Below are 14,847 nucleotides of genomic sequence, written 5' to 3'. Positions count from 1 at the left end.
ATTGGGGGCCCTGTGTTCCATCCAATAGCTGACTGTGAGCATCCACTTCTGTGTTTGCCAGGGACTGGCATAGCCTCACAAGAAACAGCTATATCAAAGGCATGGATTTCTTAAACAGAACACAAGAAGCCTTAACTATCAAAGAAACAATGAATTTCAGGAAAATTAAAAGCTCATCTTACTAGGAAGAAAAACCACCGTTAAGAAGAAAACAGTCTTTTTTTTTAAAAAAAGTTGATAAATGATTTTGTTTTAAGATTTATTTTTAATTGATGCGGGGAAAGAGAATATTTGTGCAGGTACTCTGGGAAACCAGAAGAACATATTGAATCGCTTGGTGGGTCCTCTCCACCAGCGGAATACACTCAGTCACTGAGCTCTCTCTCCTGCCCAGGGTAAGAGAGTTGTAACTAGAACAAAAAGCACACACAGCTCAGCCGTGAGACAGCCAAGTATAAGCCAATGAGAGGCAGAAACCATGATTGCCAGTGAAGATATGTTAATCCGCAGCAAGCAAGTGAAATCATGCTCAGAACATTAGTTATTAGGAAATATCAGTGCCATTCACTAGAATGGGTGTAGTTATGAAGAAGCATCTGACACAAGTCTTGATAAGACCATACAGCAACTAGAGTTCTCAGATATTACTAGTAGTAAAAAGTTGCAAAAAGATATTAACACTTTGTAAATTAGCTTGACATTGACTTATAAGTTAAATATAACTGCACCATACAACTCAGTAGTTTTGCTCTTTAAAAGGAAAGCACAAAGATCTGTCTATAATGCTTATAACAGATTAATTATCACCCCAAACTATCAGTAAGTTACATAAACTTCTGAATAGCCATGTGACAGACTTATTCTGCAGTAAAAAGTAATGTACATCTGATACCTGTAGTGACATGAATGACTTTCAAAAGCCTCACACTAAGTGACAGAAGCTGGGCTTAAAAGACTGAATATCAAATGATTTCAGTTTGCATAACATTCCAGGAAGGACAGAACTAAAGACATAGAAATCCTATTAGTGCTTGTCAGGAAGTAAGGATTGATGATGAAGAGGAGGAGAACAGACGAGGAGAAGGACAAGGAGGAAGAAGTGGAGTGTCAAAGGGTTCAGAAGAAATTTGGGGAGGATTAGTAAAGATATACTATATCCTATGTTAGTAGTTACCCAACTGTATACAGTTGCAAAAGCATCAAACTATACTGCAGTTTTAAATTTCATTTTTTAATATGCTGACTGTAAAATAAATAAAATTGTTGTTTTGGTATATATACCACAGACCTCTTTCTGGCCTACATACTATGCACATGTAGCTGACTTCCTCCTTACTCCTGCTAATTAAATGCTACACTACCATTAGCTCTGTCCCAGCTCAGACAAGTATTTTAGAGTAAGATACCAGCTGTCTAAAGGTACCTAGGCTATTTTTAGTCCATTATTATTTGACAAAGAGTCTACTTGATGCTGAAGATGAAGTAACAGATTGATAGTTAAAACTGACCTCCACCTATCAGCCATGGTCACTGTGGTAAGTTTTCAGCAACACAGGATTCTAATATAGTTGGTACCCTGTGTAGCTCCTCCAAAAGCTGAAGTTAAAATTGCTCAATGTCAGCATGTCATAGAGGCAAGCTTTATTGTCTTTATTGAAGCAGGATAGCAGAAGAATTTGCCCCAATTATTATATCATGCCTATTATGTACTTTTCTGGGTCAGTTAGTTCCCTAGGAGCAAGCCTTATTAATGAGATGAAGGTCAGGTAATAGAAGGCCTATCTAAATTACAAGAAGAAAATCCTGGTTCATAGTCTGTCACCTGGGCTGCTGTTGATAGGAGGAAGGGTTCACCTGAGTAATTAGGATGCAGTATTAGTGAGCATCCAGAAAGAAGGCCTACTCAGTGCGTGTGAGTACCACTACAGAGCAGCCTGGTGTTGGAATAATAAGAAAATTTAGGATTTTCTTTTAAAAACAAAAAAAGAAAGGGGACTGGAGGAATGGCTCAGTGGTTAAGACTTCTGACTGCCTTGTAAAGGACCTGGGTTTGTTTTCTAATATACCTTGTCTCTAACTCCAGTTCCAGGAGATCCAATCCCCTCTTCTGGACTCCGCAGGCACTGCACACATATGGTGCACAGACATGCATTTTATGGACATACGTAAAATAAAATTTTAAACAAGAAAGTAGAGCCCTGGGCTCAGTCTTTAGTACAAGGAATAGTGTAGTGGGGTGTTTAAAAAAGGTTTCAAAATAAAATTTAGATAGATTTAAAGTTAAAATGCAGAGAATAAGGTATCATCGGGAAGAACTTTTCTCTTTTTACCAGAAGGAATTTGATCACTAAGAAATAACTGAAGTTTTCTTTCTCAAAGATATAATAGAAATGGGGGAAATTCATAAAAATATAGTTTAAAGTTTATATACACTGAAAAATGTTTAAAGACTGGTTGAAAAAATTGTATGTACTACTATGATATGAAAATAGTTTATATACCATAATATTTGAAGAAATGATAAGGATGAGAATAAAAATATTATTAATGTATAATTGTGATCTGAATCTGGTACAAGGAAATATAGGCAATAAGTGACACACAGGAAGTCTCTTGCTTTGAGTAGTAAGAAAGTATTATGTCAAAATGATATACCACTTGCTCCCTGGTAAGCAAACTCTTTTGTCAGGAACTGTGCATTATATAGTGGGCACAGCATAGTGTTTATTACAAGCATGACACTATTTATCAAATTGCTAAAAAAAGACTTTGTGAATTTATCTTAACTTTTTGCTGGTGTTGGTGGCACCTATTTACCCTAAATAAAGTTCTGTGAAAGTTGAGGCAGTGGGATTATATACTGAATTAAAGACCAATCTGGGTGATAAGAGTAAGAACTCTTTTAAGAAAAAGAAAATGAGGGTAGTAGGGGAACAGGTATTTCTTTGTCTTGGTTTTCTTGAGCCGTTCTTCTTCTAAATGCATTTATTTATCATAACAGTTAATTTTTATCATCCTCCTCATCCTCCTCCCAGACCCCTCCCCAGGTCATGTCTCCAGTGCACCCAGCTTGTGACCTCACCCACCTAGTCTCTTGCTCTTTGTCTCCCGTCCTTGCTTGTTTTTTGTTTTTGTTTTTTGTTTTTTGTTGTTTTTTTTTTTTTAATTAAAAAAATCTCATGGAGCCCAACTTGTATTGGCTGATCCAGGGGCCTCCCCTGGAATGTGGCCAGTATACCAGGTGTCACCTCATTGAAGAAAAGGGATTTTTCCTTTCCTGGCATTAAATGCCTGTAACTCCTCAGCTAGGGGTGGACCTCATACCCACCTTCCCTCCTCTGTGCTAGAATTTTGTCTGGCTTGAGCTCATGTGAGTTTTATTTCCTTAAGACGCCAGCACAGTACTTTATAAACTAAAGTGTTTGTTCTTCTGTCCCTTCTCCAACAGCCTACCACCCCAACTCGCACAATAGCAGCAGCCCCAATTCATACACTTCCACAGAGCCAGTCAACACCAAAGCGAATTGACACTCCCAGCTTGGAGGAGCCCAGTGACCTTGAGGAGCTTGAGCAGTTTGCCAAGACTTTCAAACAAAGACGAATCAAACTTGGATTCACTCAGGTAGGATGAAGTTCACTTTCTGTTACTGTGATAAAACACTGACTAAAACCAACTTGTAAAGAAACAGGCTGTATTCAGCTCACAAGTTCTAGCCTGTTGCTGAGGGAGTCAAAGAGGAATTTGGTGGAAAGCACTGAAGTGGAAGCATGGAAGAACTCTGCTTCTTGGCTTGTTCCAATATTATTAACAGCCTGGGCCCTCCCCATCAATCAGCAATTAAGAAATACTCACATACCCGCAGACATACCCACAAGCCAATCTGTCAGGTGACAATTCAATTAAGATTCTCTCTTTCTAGGCCTGTCAACAAGTTTAGCCATCACGATGTTCTCTTACGTATTCTTTCTTGGCTAGCTATGGATACTTTGTAAGGAACAGAATGTTTCTTGGTCATATTGACTTTGGGTTTAGCTATAGTTGATTTTCTTTTTCTTTCTTTTTTTTTTTTTCCCGAGACAGGGTTTCTCTGTATAGCTCTGGCTGTCCTGGAACTCACTTGGTAGACCAGGCTGGCCTCGAACTCAGAATTTTTTAAAGATTTATTTTATTTATATGAGTCTACTGTAGCTATTTCCAGACATACCAGAAGAGGGCATCAAAAACCTTTACAGATGGTTGTGAAACCACCATGTGGTTGCTGGGAATTGAACTCAGAACCTTTGGAAGAGCAGTCAGTGTTCTTAACCACTGAGCCACCTCTCCAGCTCCTATAGTTGATTTTCTTATAGTCATTTAGCACTTAAAATTTTGGAATATTGTGCATTCACTTACGTTATGCTCATACATTTACTAGTGATATAATATTAGGTTAAAAACTTGCAAATATGTTTCACAAAACAGGCCTCTGAAAATCTATCAGTAAGCTGTGTTTTAGTAGATTGTGTTGGTGATAGGACTGTTAAAGAGCATGCAGAAGAGCTGACTAACTACTGCAGATGAAAGGAGAGAAAACTTGAATCCCAGAGTCTGTTGAAGACTTACTTAAAGCTAGTTTGCAAGAGAGGTGCTCCCCTCCTTTCTCTTAGCCTACTGAGATTAGTCAAGTAAGAATTTATTGAAGATTTTTTTTAAGTAAATTAATCAAAATCAAAATCTTTTAATGTCAGCTACCAGAGGGCTTGAAAAGTGAAATGAACATGCTTGCTGGTTTGAGCAAGCATTTGGGTGCATAGCAAGGTTTTTTTCTAAGCACTGCCACTGGCTGTACTCCCTGATTAGCCTGTCAAGAATAATGCTTTGAAAGCAGGAAAGGAATTAAACTTATAATGGCAAAAGATCACTAGCTGAAAGAGAAAAAAACTGAAGTATGGATTGAATTGTGTATTTATAGAATCAGGGGGAAAAAAAAAAAACCAATCTGATGTTTTCTTTCCAGAAAAGCTTGTACTCACACAGTTTCCAAATGAGTTTGTGATGAAAGTACACAGTGCACTGCCTGTACTTTCTGTAGATCAGAATCAAGGTCCCATCACTGTCTGCTGTATTCTGGATGTCATTAGGGACTTAAATTTATTTTATTCCTTATATTTGAGGATTTATTTTTGCTCAAAGAAAACTCCATATTAGGAATTTACAATAGGTACAATTGTAGATGAATTGCAATTACGTTTTTGAGGAGTTTCAGATATAAAGAAACAAATGAAGGAGCTGATACTTACCACCATGCCTGATAATCTGAGCTTGATCCTCCAGAACCTACGTAGTGCATCCACACACAGATGTATCTGCATATATACACATACACACAAAGTAAATTAATGTAAAAATTTTAATTGCAGTCCAGAAATATTTTAGCAATTTTGAAAGAAATAATGTGATGTTTTAAACATAAAAATAAAGATAAACTAGACTGATACAGATAAGTTAATAGACTAAGAAGGCAGTTTAAGGCTAGCACGTTTAACAGTGCTAGGTTTTGGTTGGCTGTTACCACATTATGCTCTGGAGTTCTCTGGTAAATGGTTTCATAAATGCTAAGTCAAAGGTGTTAGTCTTTCACAGTCTACCTTTTAACCAAACATTGGTTCCCCTTCCCTTTCTTTTGCATTTGATCCAAAATATTACCAGTGTGGATAATCACTTCCTCTCTCCCCTCTTCCTCCCTCCTCCCCTCCCTTTTTCTCTTGTCCCACTTCTCACCCTTCTCTTCCACCTCCCTCATACACATCACACCTTCATCCCAGCATCTTATTCTGTTTTATGATTTATTTTGTTTTGTTCTTGGCATGACTGCTACATATTCTTCAAAATGGCCAGACAGATCTGGAATGGTTTGTAAATCTTGCCTGTATGGATCAAAGTACTTACTACTGGTACGGAATGGGAAAATCAGCTATCTTTTTTTAAATTCATTTGTGAAAATTTTTTAATAAATTGTGCAGTTCCAGTGTCAGAAAACATTTATTGCCATATAATATCATATACTCAAAAAAAAATGTTTTATTTGGATTCAGATTTCTAGAAAGCTATAGTCTAAACCAATAAAATGGTGCCATGAGTATGTGTGGTTTGCAAAACCTGAGTGGAGTCCCTGGTGTGCGGGATGCAGTGTGTGACGGTGATAGAAACAGAAAGGGGAAAGTTAGTGTGCCTGCCTAGCCATAGCTTTAGGTACATTTGTATAAAAGCATACTAATCCACTTCAGTCCTAGTTAAAGAGGTCATTCATTTGCTTTTCTGCAATTTAAATGTAAGTCTTCACATGAATAGCATCTATTGAGAGGCATAGTATATATCTCTCTTGTCTTGGGGTTAAATATTTAGTATATTTCATTTTATTTTTATTTTATTTCATATTATTTCCACATTTGTTCTATTTTAAACTTCTTAGTGAGAGTTGTTCATAGTTGGCATCTTGGCATGTGCTTAGACTCTTAGCACTTGCGAAGCCAGGGGTTCACAAGTTCAAAACCAGGCACAACTACATAACAAATTTGAGACCATTCTGGGCTACAAGAGACCCTCTATATCATCATAATAGTAAATTAAAATGAGCAAAACCATGCTTACACATACTTTTAAATACATCTTTTTCTTGACCCCACATGTAATAGACAATATAATCTCAAAAGATGGACCTGTGGGATTAAAAAAAAAAAATTGTGTTCCTAAAGCAGGGCATAGTAGGCACAAACTTAGAGTCCTGGCCCCTTGGGAAATAAAGACAGGAAGATGACAAATTCAAAGCAAGTCTGGGCTACATAATGAGTCCTGGTGTCAACAGATTGGAGCTAGAGAAATGACAACTTGCTTCTTGCAGAGGGTCTGGGTTCAGTTCCCAGGTTCTTTATGCTGACCCACGGGGATCTATAACTCTAGTTCCAAGAGATGCAATGCCCTCTTCTGTGGACATTACACACATGTGTTGTTTATACATGCGTATAGGCAAAACATTCTTATACATGTAATAAATAAAATCTAAAAATAATTAATAATAAAATAACATTGTCAAGTTTGTTGAGAATTGACTCTCACAATCGATAGAGTTAGCTTTGTGGAATTTTGAAGGAGAAATGCTATATTTTTCTGTCCTGTCACTAATCTAGTTGAAGTGAGTGTGAACCATTTAAACTCCAGGAGTTCCTCCTGTTATCTATAAAATAACTATTAAGATACATCTTTTTCAAACTAGAACAAAAGCAGTCCAGCTGGAAGAAAAGCACTGTGTACATTTCAAAGGTGATAGGCTCGTGGAGAAAGGCATCTTTTGTAATATATTCAGAGGATCATTGTTCTGTTTCAGTAAGGTTACCAAGTTTCCAGTGCCCATGAAGGTTTTACTAAGTGGGTCAAACCTCTCTACTGTGAATTTCTACCTCTATAATGGCTACAAATGTGGTCCTTTAGAATACCTGGTTTTGTGATCAACTTTGAAATCGAAACTAAGGGTGAAAATAGATTTTTTTCTACAGCTTCCAGAAATACTTATGAGAAAAACTATAAAGAATGAGGTAGCATTCTAAATTTTAACGTAATTTATGTGAAATTTGGTTGGTCCAGAAATCCTTGATTTAGGGGCACTTGCCACTAAGCCTGATGATTTGAGGCTCAATCCCCAGAACCTACATCTACCTACAGTTAGGAGGAGAAAGCCAGCTCCCTCAAGTTGTCCTCGGACCTCCACTTAGGCACCATGGCCCTCTTGGATTCTCATACACATTGAATAAATAAATAAAAGTGCAATAATAAATAAATTGCTGGGCATTCTGAACATCTAATCCCTGTAGGTGATACAGGTAGATTTAAAGGGTACTTAAATCATATTGCTTGTCTTACTGGAAGGGCATTAGTATAACAGCACTATCTTTGAAGACTTAGAAGTGTTGGTATGATGGTTAAAATTATGTAAGGTAGAAACTCAAAATAGCACACGAGGCTGAGCTCTCCCTATGGTCCTAGGCTCTACTTGTAGGTGAAGTTGGTGGGAGAATGGAGTAAATAGAACTGACAGCCAGTTTTCTGTCTAGAGCAGCAGTTATTGAAGTAGCCTTTCAAAATAGAAGTTGGAAACATTAGTAACATGAGTCTCTTTTCCTCATTCCCCTTTCCTGTTCTATATTATTCAGGGTGATGTTGGGCTCGCTATGGGGAAATTATATGGAAATGACTTCAGCCAAACAACCATCTCTCGCTTTGAAGCCTTGAACCTCAGCTTTAAGAACATGTGCAAGTTAAAGCCCCTTTTAGAGAAGTGGCTAAACGATGCAGGTAAATGAACATAGTAAGAAATCTCTTCATTGTCCATGGAATTTTCTAAGAGGGATTAGTTTGCAAACTGGGCTCTTACTGTATTGATGATACTACAAAATGTTGGGTCCACTAAATCTATGAAAATCTTTATAATTTATGGTCATGTAAATCAGATATTTCATCTTAATATTCCAGTAATTACAGTATAAATAACCAGCAATAATTGCAGCTTTGGATATTTTTTTATTTGAGCTAGGTTTAAGGAGGGACATAGATTTTGATTTTTTGTTTGTTTGTTTGTTTGTTTTCTTTTTGAAGATGAGGATTAGAAGGCCTGTGTGTATGTAGAAAATCTTGAAGAACAGACAGATTGTTCCTTTCTTGAGTAGATTGCCATAGAGTTTGTTTCTGGTAATATTTCTGCTTTTGTTAAAAATGACCACCTATTTCATACAAAATTAGAATTCTGGTCTTGAATCATTTATTTTACTTTGAGACATCCTTTTAAAAACTGAATTTTGAGCCACAAAATCACAGACTTCAGGAGCTAAAAGGAACCACAAAGATGCCTAACCATATAGTTTCCTTTGTAGATAGGAACAAAAATTAGGCCTTCGGAAAAGAAGATCTTAGACACACCCTCACCCCTGGCATGTTGATTCAGTAACTGGGGGAAGTTTAGCCATCTGTTATCATTTTTGCAGTCACAGGCAAGAACCACTGGTCTGTTCCATCTTAGTTTTCAAACAGTAGAATGAAAGCCATTGAAACATGCCCAGGCTTATTGAGTGCTTCCTAAGCTTAAAGAATTCCACAGTACCCTCTCTCAACTCTCGTGCTGAGAAACTGAAAAGCCATCTTTAAATTAAACATTAAATAATCCAATGAATTTTAAGAAACATTGTTCCTTTTTATCCTCAGCTTATAAACAAGCAAATGTACCAACCTGAGGGAACTGTAAGTGGAGGAATAGAACCTTTGTATTCTCAGAAACAAACCAAAAATGAGTGGTGATAAAAGTTAACTTCCCTGTGATAAAGGTTGCCAGTAAGAACAGTGGGAAGTCAACAGTACTGAGCAATGCGTCCACGGAGATTAACATTAAGAATCTCACGTTACCATTGAGCACTAAACATTTTACCAGTTTTCTTGTTCTTGTGTATTCTGATATGAATCCTTAAGCTCAGCTGTTTGTGTTTTCTTCGTTTCTGTAGAGAACCTCTCATCTGATTCTACAGCATCTAGCCCAAGTGCTTTGAATTCTCCAGGATTGGGGGCTGAGGGCTTGAATCGTAGGAGGAAAAAACGCACCAGCATAGAGACCAACATCCGTGTGGCCTTAGAGAAGAGTTTCATGGAGGTGGGTGTTACTTTTCATGTGTACCACACTGTTAAGGACTGCAGATATTAAAGCATAGCCTTGTCTTCCTCCACCCTGTGGGCATTTTAACAGGGAGAAAGTAGTATACCAGATAATACTACACTTTAGTGTTGCAGGACTCGAGAGAGACAATGGTTCTAATCATGTGAGCATTTGGTAGGGAGCTAATCTTGCAGACTGGAAAAGATGGAAGAAGAGTACCTCACACAGAGCCATCTTATAAGCATAGGCCTTCAGAGGAAACCTTGCCTGATCAGAAAAAACACTGGTGGTTTGGTTGGCTAAATTGTAGTGTCTTTATGCCTAGAATGGTAGTTTGGGCACAACACTAGAGACCTCTAATATCCTATTCTAGAGTTCAAGTTAATTCAACAGATATTTGGCTTTAAAACAAATAAACTTTCTACTTAAGGAAACATTGAATCAGGAGTCTTTCTTGGCTTTGCCTCTTATTAAAGGCACATCACATCTCTTGATTTCAAGATGTTTCTGCGCCTATAAAACTGCCTTCTGTTCCTGTCTCAGAAGCACAGTGTGAGGTCCGAGTTAGATAGTATGAATAAAACACTGAAAACTCAAGCATTCCTAATAGTCCATAAGGTTGTATTACTTTGTTAACTCTCAGATTAATAGACTTTAGCCAGGCATGAGACAGCTAAACCAAGTGCCTGGGAAGCAAAGGTAGGTGGATTGCTGTAATTTTGAGGCTAACCTGGTCTACATACAGAGTTCCAGGACAGCCAGAGCTACACACTAAGACCCTGTCTTTTAAAAAAGAAAAATAGACCTTTACAGTAAGGATCACTTATTCTGTTCATAAAATTTTAGATAAGTGTAGTATGTATTTAAACACTTTTATAGCACTTGGGAGGCAGAGGCAGGCAGATTTCTGAGTTCAAGGCCAGCCTGGTCTACAGAGTGAGTTCCAGGACAGCCAGGGCTATACAGAGAAACCTTGTCTCAAAAAACCAAAAAAAAAAAAGTTTTTGCTAAAGTAGCTTAATGTGGTCATAAAGATTCTACCATCCTTTTCTAGCTGGCTTCTTCCTATGGGTATACTAGTTCATAAAGTTATTTCATAAAGTTGGTTGTGGTGGCACGTGCCTTTAATTGCAGCACTCAGGAGACAGAGGCAGAGGCAGGCAGATCTCTGTAATTTGAGGTCATCCTGGTCTACATAGACTGAGGTTTGATTCCTAAAACCCCACATAGTGGCTCAGAACCATCTGTAGTTCTAGGTCCAGGAGATTGAACACTATGTCTTCTGGCCTCTGGGGTCAGTGTACATACATGCATGCAAAACACTCATACTCATAGTAAATAAATCTTCAAAGAAACAAAGTGTTCTAGGGCTAGGATATAATTCAATGTAGAGCCAGTTATCCCTGGATTCAATCTCCAGCATGGCAAATATATAACATGAAATTTTTAAAATTATAAAAGATGGGCTTTTTTCCCTCTCTTAGAATCAAAAGCCTACCTCGGAAGATATCACCTTGATTGCTGAACAGCTCAATATGGAAAAGGAGGTGATTCGTGTTTGGTTTTGTAACCGCCGCCAGAAGGAGAAAAGAATCAACCCACCCAGCAGTGGTGGGACCAGCAGCTCACCTATCAAAGCAATTTTCCCCAGCCCAGCCTCACTGGTAAGAGTGGATGTGGAAGAGATGCACACTTCAAGGGCTCATTTTTAGTCTGACAAATGTCCTGGAAGTAAATCTACTTCCTAACAGTTGTCTTAGTTACTGTTCTATTGCTGTGATAAAGTACCATGAATGATCACAGTAACTTAGAAAAGAACGCATTCATTTCAGTTTAGGGTTTCAGAGGCTGGGTTCATGATAGTGGTGCATAGGAACAGCAGAGAGCTCACATTTAGATCTTCAAGAAGTAGGCAAAAATTCTGGGAATGGAATAAGCTTTTGAAATCTCAAAGCCCACCCCCAGTGACACACCTCCTCCAACAAGGCCACACCTCCTAATCCTTCCCAACAGTTCCATCAACTGGATTTAAACATAGAAACCTATGCAATTATCCTGATTCAAACTGCAACTTTTAAGGAAGTGTGTGTGTGTGTGTGTGTATGTGTGTGATACATGTTAAATAAATATATAAAAATGTCTACTTTAAATATTTCCAAAATTATAAAATCTGTCATTGTGAACTGAAGAATTCACTGTTATCCTTTATTTCTGGAAGTAAACAATTTGAAGTATTTTCTATTCTTTTGGATTTTCATCTGTGGCTAATAAGGTTCCACTGTAACTATAATGGTAGATTTGCTCCTGAAAAAAAATGTGTTCCTTTATTACCATTCAGTCCTGAAGCCCATTTTAGTAAACTTACATGATTAAGTGACAGTAAATTTTCAAGGATGAATAGTCAATCTCAAATCTTCACTCTTGGACAGTAGGTCAGCCTTCATAGAGACCCTTATTTAGTCACTTCTGCCATTCGCATTAGAATGTTATTCCTAAATGGAAGTCCCATGGTCATGGGACTTAAACTTTTCTTCCTTTTAGAATAATTGGAGATCACTGTCATGCTGCCAGGCAGACTTCAAAAGAAGGCCAATAATGCACTTATGTTCCTTTTGTTCTTGTTGCTCTGCTTCTATTTTATTTTAATGTTATTCCATGCTACAACCTCTTTCCCTTTCCACTTAGTTCTTTGAGAAAGGTTTTCTCTGTGTATCCTAGACTGATCTGAAACTCATTATGCACACCCAACTAGTCTGGAACTCACAGGAGTCTCATGGCCTCTGCTTCCCAAGTGCTGGAGTTAGAGACATGTAGTGCCATACCTGGCTCTAAAAGTTGTTTATTTTTAATAATTAATTCTATTTTACGTACATTAGTATTCTACCTGCATGTATGTCTGTATGAGGGTGTCAGAAACCCTGATACTAGAATTACAGACAATTGTGAGCTGTCATGTGGGTGCTGGAAATTGAACCCAGGTCCTTTGGTTAAGAATATTCAGTTCTCTTAATCACTGAGCCATTTCTCTAGCCACTTCACAAAGGTTTTTTTAAACTAAAAGGTTATGGGTTATTAAATGGGAATGTTTTAATCATAAAATTTTTGTAGTAACAAATCATAGTCATTAGATAACAGTTTTGTGTAGGTGATTATTTTGTTTTTCAGGCTTAGCTGTCTTAGAAAGAGGGCAGGATCTTATAAAACCATAAAATATTTATTACAATAGTTCAAAAAGAAATGCAAGATTGTTTTTAAAATCTGCTTCACTAGAGCTTGGAAGTGTTGGGGCACACACCTTCAGTATTTTATTAGTTCTTTGAGAACTTCAATATATTTTAATTGTATTTCTCCCTTTCCCAACTCCTGCAGCTCCAAGTACACACACACACACACACACACACACATCTTGTCCCTTTTTTATTTTTTACCCATCACACCCACATTCCTGCATGTGTGGCCATCCACTAAGGTGTGACTGACTTACCAATGGCCACAACTTAAAACTGACTCTCCTGCTCCCAGCAGGTTCCAGTTACCAATAATTCCACAGCTAGGGCTTGGACACCACCTCCCCGCTTCATGCTGGGATTCTGACTGGCTGGAGCTTGTGTGGGTCTTATGCATACTGTCATAATCGCTGTCAGTTCCTATGTGCAGTGCCCTTCTGGTCAGGAAAACAGTTCATTCACCTTCCCTGTTCTTAAAACCATTCCTCCCCCTCTTCTGCAGTGATCCTAAACCTGAGGAAGAGTGGGTGTGATGCAGAGTCCCTTTTAGGGCTGAGTATTCCTTAGCCCCCTATTTGCACCATAAACAGTTGTGAGCCTGTGTTAAACCGCTTCAATCTATAATGTTAAATCTTTAGAGCTAGTTTAACATGTCCATTTAGCAAAGTAGTATTAAGTTCTCACCTTGGGCTTATGATCTGTCTAGCCACAGGTCCCTGGCCCCAGTAGTGGTACACAGTTTTAATCTCAGGTCTCAGGAGGAAGAAACAGGTGGCTGTTTGTATTGGAGGCCAGCCTGGTTAAAACTGAGTTCTAGACCAGCCATAACTACATAGTAAGGTTGTCTTTTTGTTTGTTTTGTTTTGTTTTGTTTTGTTTTGTTTTATTTCTCAAAACAGTTTCTCTGTGTAGCCCTGGCTTTCCTGGAACTTGCTCTGTAGACCAGGCTGGCCTTAAGTTCAGAGATTGTCTGCCTTTGCCTCCCAAGTGTTGGTATTAAGCGCTAGCACTACTACACCTAGCCATAAGAGTGTAAGTCAGCCACACAACTCTAATACCACCAGCACTTGGGAGTCAGAGGTAGGCAGATCTCTGAACTCAAGGGTATCCAGGGCTACACAGAGCAGCCCTGTTTCTAAAAACCAATAAATCAATGGATGGCTGGGTGGGTGGGTAGGTGGGTGGGTGGATTCTCCCACAAAATCAAAAGTAAAAACAATATAAGCCCTAATGCTATCAGTTGTCTTGTTTCGGTAATATTTATGTTTAGGTATTATTCTAGCTTATTTGTAGTCTGTCTGACTAAACATTAATCAAATTTAAGAACTATTCAAGTTCTGATTATGCTATGTGCATTTTTTCTTGTCTCACCTCTAGGTGGCAACCACTCCAAGCCTTGTGACAAGCAGTACGGCAACTACCCTCACAGTCAACCCTGTCCTCCCTTTAACCAGTGCTGCTGTGACTAATCTCTCTCTCCCAGGTAAGCAGCAACCAGCTTACAGGCCAGTAAGCACAATGCCAGTCAGGTTTCTGTGAAGACCTGCTGGGTCATGAAGGGGCTACTACCTAAGATGTGAGTTGGTTGTGGGGTGGTTTGTTTGTTTGTGTGTTTACTGTATGACGATGGTTCTAGGGAAATTGCTCCATGAACATAACCATAAGGACTAGAGTTCATATACAAAGTACACATACCCAAGTGGGCTTAGTAGCCCATCCATAACCCCAGTGCTAGGGAAGCAGAGAAAGGGGCTCCCCAGAACAAACTGGGCTAACCAGATTGGCGTGTTCCAGATTCAGTAAGAGACCCTGCCTTGATAACAGGGAATAAGCAAGGAGGACACTTATCAATTTCAGTCCTCCACATGGACCTTAACTATATACATGCAAACATATATGCTCCAACTCCATCACTTCATGTTCTCTCTCTCTGTCTGTCTCTCTCT

The 14,847-nt window shown here is 38.4% G+C and overlaps 1 protein-coding gene across 3 annotated transcripts in view; it reads left to right on the top strand.

The window, feature by feature from the left end:
* Pou2f1 (POU class 2 homeobox 1) overlaps positions 1-14,847 on the top strand; it is a 133,451-nt gene that overhangs the window by 103,255 nt on the left and 15,349 nt on the right. For all 3 annotated transcript variants that reach the window (XM_021198721.2, XM_021198724.2, XM_021198722.1), the window contains exons 9-13: positions 3,449-3,622; positions 8,188-8,329; positions 9,526-9,671; positions 11,159-11,338; positions 14,279-14,384. In XM_021198721.2, coding sequence (XP_021054380.1) covers positions 3,449-3,622; positions 8,188-8,329; positions 9,526-9,671; positions 11,159-11,338; positions 14,279-14,384 — 748 coding nt within the window. The remainder of the gene's footprint in view (positions 1-3,448; positions 3,623-8,187; positions 8,330-9,525; positions 9,672-11,158; positions 11,339-14,278; positions 14,385-14,847) is intronic.

Source organism: Mus pahari, chromosome 5 (assembly GCF_900095145.1).
Source record: "Mus pahari chromosome 5, PAHARI_EIJ_v1.1, whole genome shotgun sequence".
Lineage (NCBI taxonomy): Eukaryota > Metazoa > Chordata > Mammalia > Rodentia > Muridae > Mus > Mus pahari.
Note: the sequence above shows the minus strand (reverse complement) of the source record. Positions and strands in the feature narration are given on the sequence as shown.